At 39.6% G+C, this 4,840-nt stretch overlaps 1 protein-coding gene across 1 annotated transcript in view; it reads left to right on the forward strand.

The window, feature by feature from the left end:
- The first annotated feature begins 539 nt into the window (after positions 1 to 539).
- FGF2 (fibroblast growth factor 2) overlaps positions 540 to 4,840 on the forward strand; it is a 50,000-nt gene continuing 45,699 nt past the window's right edge. The window contains exon 1 of the mRNA XM_018561129.1: positions 540 to 1,416. Coding sequence (XP_018416631.1) covers positions 1,239 to 1,416 — 178 coding nt within the window. The 5' untranslated portion in view covers positions 540 to 1,238. The remainder of the gene's footprint in view (positions 1,417 to 4,840) is intronic.

A 4,840-nucleotide genomic window follows, 5' to 3' on the forward strand; every position in this document is an offset into this window, starting at 1 on the left:
AATACAGTTAACACAATACTTTTTTTTTTTGCATTACTGGTTCTTTAAACACTGACACTGTAAATCTGACTAAACCACATTTATAAATGAAATCATTTTAAAACAAATCATCTTGAAACAGTCTATATTTTTTCTCTTTAAATCCAAACATTCTTGTAGAATTTGCAGAAAATATAAACATGTATCCTTTGCAGTTCTTTAATAAAAATAATAAATGTTAGTGCAGATATTATACGGAGGACCATGCTGCATGCATGGATATAGATTGTTTTGGTTGATCTGCTAAACTGATACATTTGTGATGTAGGACTGCTACATAGTCCAGATGCCGCTAGGTCTGTTATTGGTTCTTTAAATGTTTTGCAGCCTGCCTGCGCCTGCCTCCATGAACAGAGTGATGTAGAAAGTTAGTTTAATAATAAAAGATCTGGCAGTCTCCTCTGTAGCACAAACCCCCCATCTCCTCTCCTGTCTCTGCCTCCTCCCTTGATTGCCCTGCAAAGTAATTCAATGTTGGGGGAGGGAACTGAATGCTGAGAACTGACTGGCAGAGCCTGTCTAAGAAAATACCCAGGAACACTATACCGCTTCTTATAGTCCATTTGCTTTCTGGCACTGAGCTTTCATTTAGCTTCCTACACTTGAGGGGCTGGGAAAAATACGAGCTGGCTGAGAGTCACAACATCACTGAGACTCTGGCTGTTAGTTGCCCTGAACTTAGAAGCAGCAGGAGGAAGAAAGAGGTGGAGAAGGAGGGCTTCACCTATACAAATAATTAAGCCCATTCTGACATAACAAGCCTTGGTGGTAGAGGGCTGGATCAGGATGAAGAGCAGCCTGCACAGTGCCCCTGGCTCCAGCCACCGCTGCTCTCATTTATAAAGCAGTCACTACGCACTTCTTTATACGAAGCATGGCTAAAACACTTGCAGGCTTCACAGGAGAGCAGAGCTGAAGCCAAAGGACAGAGCATCCTATGCAAAGATTTTCTATTTACAGTATGCGTCTACAGTACACTGGCTTTTAGATTCGTGTGACGATGGAAATACATTATACAGCATAAGCTGGTCCTACTTCCAGCTGCTAGTAATTGAATGAACAGTGAGGAGGCCCAGACAAGGGAAAGACGTTGAAGAAACGACTGCTATTTAAGAGACACCGCTACCTGTTGGACCCTTTTTGAACAAGTGCCATTGTGCCAGGAAGAAGGGGTAGCTCACTGAACTCTGGAGGTGGGAATGGCAGCTGGCAGCATCACTACCCTCGCAACAGGGTCAGATGATGGGGGTAGCAATCCATTCCCCCCAGGAAACTTTAAGGACCCCAAAAGACTCTATTGTAAGAATGGGGGCTTCTTCCTAAGGATCAATTCAGATGGGAAAGTGGATGGATCCCGAGAAAAGGGTGACTCGCATAGTAAGTGTTCTGGAAATGGGCTGGAGGGCATGACTTTGGTGTGTGTATGCGTACCGTATGAGATAGATAGATAGATAGATAGATAGATAGATAGATAGATAGATAGATAGATAGTGATTGCGTGATCTTCACATTTTGGCAGCTGTCACATATACAGTTGCACATGGGCGAATTAAAGTGTTAACACAACTTAACTCATGAAACCGCTAGTAGTAAAGATTTGACACATGTGCCACACAGTTGAAAATCGGAGAAGGAGTTTGTTTGTTTTAATGACTAGTTATGAAAACATTCAGATCTAACCAATTATAAAAAATCTGTGTCATCTGGCACAGCAAACATGCCGGCTGGTTAGTTTGCAGTGGCCTGGCTGCCAACCACAGAAGATAAACTATTACATTTGGTTGTTGTGTCAGCACTTTAGTGTTATAGCAAGCCTTCAACAGCATTGCTTTGCTAACCTCAAAAAAAGATATATTAGTATTTATCATTCCTGCATTGTAAGAACATCGCATCTTTATACAGTACCTGTCCTTAGTTGAGAAAGGCTCCTTGCAGATAGCCTTTGATGCCCTCATGTTATACCCATGTTGCTTTATTGGCCATCTGCATTCTACACTATAATGGAAGTTACATCATACACATAGCACAAGCCTGGACACGCTTCGGCAGACCGAAACTGATAATCACTATACTGCATTTTTTTTGCATTTTATTTCCTTATTTGAGCTCACGTCCATATATCCTAAGTACACAGAAAACAACATATAAATATGCAGAAAACTGAGAATAAATTAACTATACAAAATAAAACTGAAAAAAAGGTATGCCACACCACCAGCAGAGCATGTTGATTTAGGCCTCAAAGGGCTACATGGCCTTGCCAAAGTCTTCTGTTGACTTTTTAATTTGATTAGAGACTGACACTTACTGAGACTACATCCTGACATTATATATTTCCTGAGATGCTAGTCAACAAAACTGGTATCCAAGGTTGGTTAAATGTGGTGTAATAAATAGGGAACCTAGGCTTTGTATGCCATATTTGTAAGCCCCATATTTTGTTAGGACAGATCTGTACAAAGTAACCTTGTCATATGTGCCCACTTTTTTATTATTATTTTGTATGGTACAACTTAGGGGCAGTCTGTGCCTCCTGGGTATTTGTGATGCCTTTTCTTGAGTCTCTGTAAACAGTTTATTAACTCCAGTCTACCAGCATGTTTTAGGTAGCTCTGGAATACCTGTGTTACAAATGGTAATCCACAATGGCAATGTCACTTTGTTTCAGTGTAATAATAAATATATTGAAATATGGGCAAACATCTTAAATTAATCAAAACCACATAGTGAATGATGAACAAACTTACATCCCTATATCATATGGGAATTTTGACAATGAAAACCTAACAAACAGCCACAGGCATATCACTGATGACCCATTAGTCAGCTTAACATGGTCATTCATTTCTTATGACACTTTTAGCATCATATGGGGTCTACCAATTAGTAGGCAAGCCAAGCCATTCAAGTCTTATTGTTGATCTAAATTGTAAACAATTATGCATGTGCCATCTTTGTGGTTTATATATATATGTGTTCCTTGATGCATGTGATATATACAAGAGTATTCATTTTTAGTTGCTACACTTACACACTGTGATATAACACACTTTGAAGAAGGACACTTCAGAAAAATTGATAGATTACAAATAGTGCTAGGTCATAACCTCTGGGATCTTCTGATCACGTATTTTGAGGCCATTTAGGAGCAGCTGTAAAGTTGGTATCAGGACTTGGAACTGCTTGGATTCTTTCTCTATACCATTTATCTTTATCCTATTACAATTGTTGAGCTACTCTTAAAGAGATGCTAAATTTAGGAGTTAAATCTTACAAATGCATTCAAGTACCTGAACTATTAACAGAAATGTATCTTATTTGTGTATCAGTCAGCTGTAGATCCTCAAATCATCTCTGAATTGGTGCTGACATTGTCCTTCCTTCTGGAGGGTGGCTACTTTTGTTCCCCATGGTCCCTGTGTGTGTTGTAAAGTAGCCACTGCTCCAAACTCCCTCCCGTGATAGACTTTAGTCTCATGTTTAGCTAGCTAATTTGTATTGAAGCTATAATCTCTCACAGGAGTGAGCTTGTAGTGGTGTTTTTTTACAACACACACAGGGACCATGGAGAACAACAGTAGCCACACTCCAGAAGGAAGGACAGTGTCACTACCAGTTCAGAGATGATTAAGAATTTACAGCTGAGTAATACACAAATAAGTTAATTTTTTTGTTAATATTTAGTGTACTTGTATGCAGTATTAAGATTTAACTCCTGAGTTTGGTGTGACTATAAATGGCCCAAAAATAGCTGATTACCCACCAATAAGTATGAATCCTCCCATTAAGGTATGTCAGCTTGCTTGATGAAAGTGGAAAACACTTTAAAAGTAATTTTTAATAATTCCATAAATAAGATCCACAAAAGCCACAGTACATCTCATAATTGTATAACCAAGCCATACCTGTCAGCCTTTTGAATCTTTAAAGTCCCACATAAGAATAGGCTTTGGTTTCTTAGCCACAAAGCCCCCCTGTGTGCATTGCTGTAACCCTGAGAACCTTTAACTTTAGGACTAACCCTCACCTCGGATGCTAAGCTCTATCCAGACTTCTCACTATGCAATAAGTCTCAATATTCTATTATTAACTACCCAGGTGCTGCCATTACATTGTTTTGGGGGATTCGTTATACGAATGAATCTTAACCCAGATGTCATAGCAATAAAAGTTTTGGTAGCAGAGTGGATCCAGGATCAGGGGATATATTGAAGCAGATGTTGTACTCAAAAGAGCATTTTTTTGTAATTAAAGTGAGGAAATGGCAAGCCTGCCATGGTAACCGCTGTTAAGCAAAAATTGTGAGTTTGAAAAAGGTGTAAGGTTCACTTTAAACTGTCATAGAAGTAAGATGGCAAGTAGATATTTTTAAACTATTATTACAGGTATTTATATAGTGCCGACAATTTACACAGCGCTTTACATAGTTACACAGTCACATCAGTCCCTTCCCTCAAGGAGCTTACAATCTAAGGTCCCTATCTCACATGCATACATAGGAGAGCCAACTTAGAGAGGAGCCAATTAACCTACCAGCATGTCTTTGGAGTGTGGGAGGAAACCGGAGTACCCCGAGGAAACCTACGCAAGCACAGGGAGAACATGCAAACTCCTTGCAGATAGTTCTGGCCAGGATTCCAGCCAGGGACCCCCAGTGCTGCAAGGCAGAAGTGCTAACCACTACACCATTGTGCTGCCTGGATATGCAGAAACTACTCAACTGCTAAACAATGTTTTTGTAAAAAACATATACTAATGTAAAATGTATGCTTGTATTAGCCTAGTGTGTTCATTTCCCCCC

The sequence above is a fragment of the Nanorana parkeri genome, unplaced genomic scaffold (genome assembly GCF_000935625.1).
Source record: "Nanorana parkeri isolate BGI_ZX_2015 unplaced genomic scaffold, ASM93562v1 scaffold501, whole genome shotgun sequence".
NCBI classification, from domain to species: Eukaryota; Metazoa; Chordata; class Amphibia; order Anura; family Dicroglossidae; genus Nanorana; species Nanorana parkeri.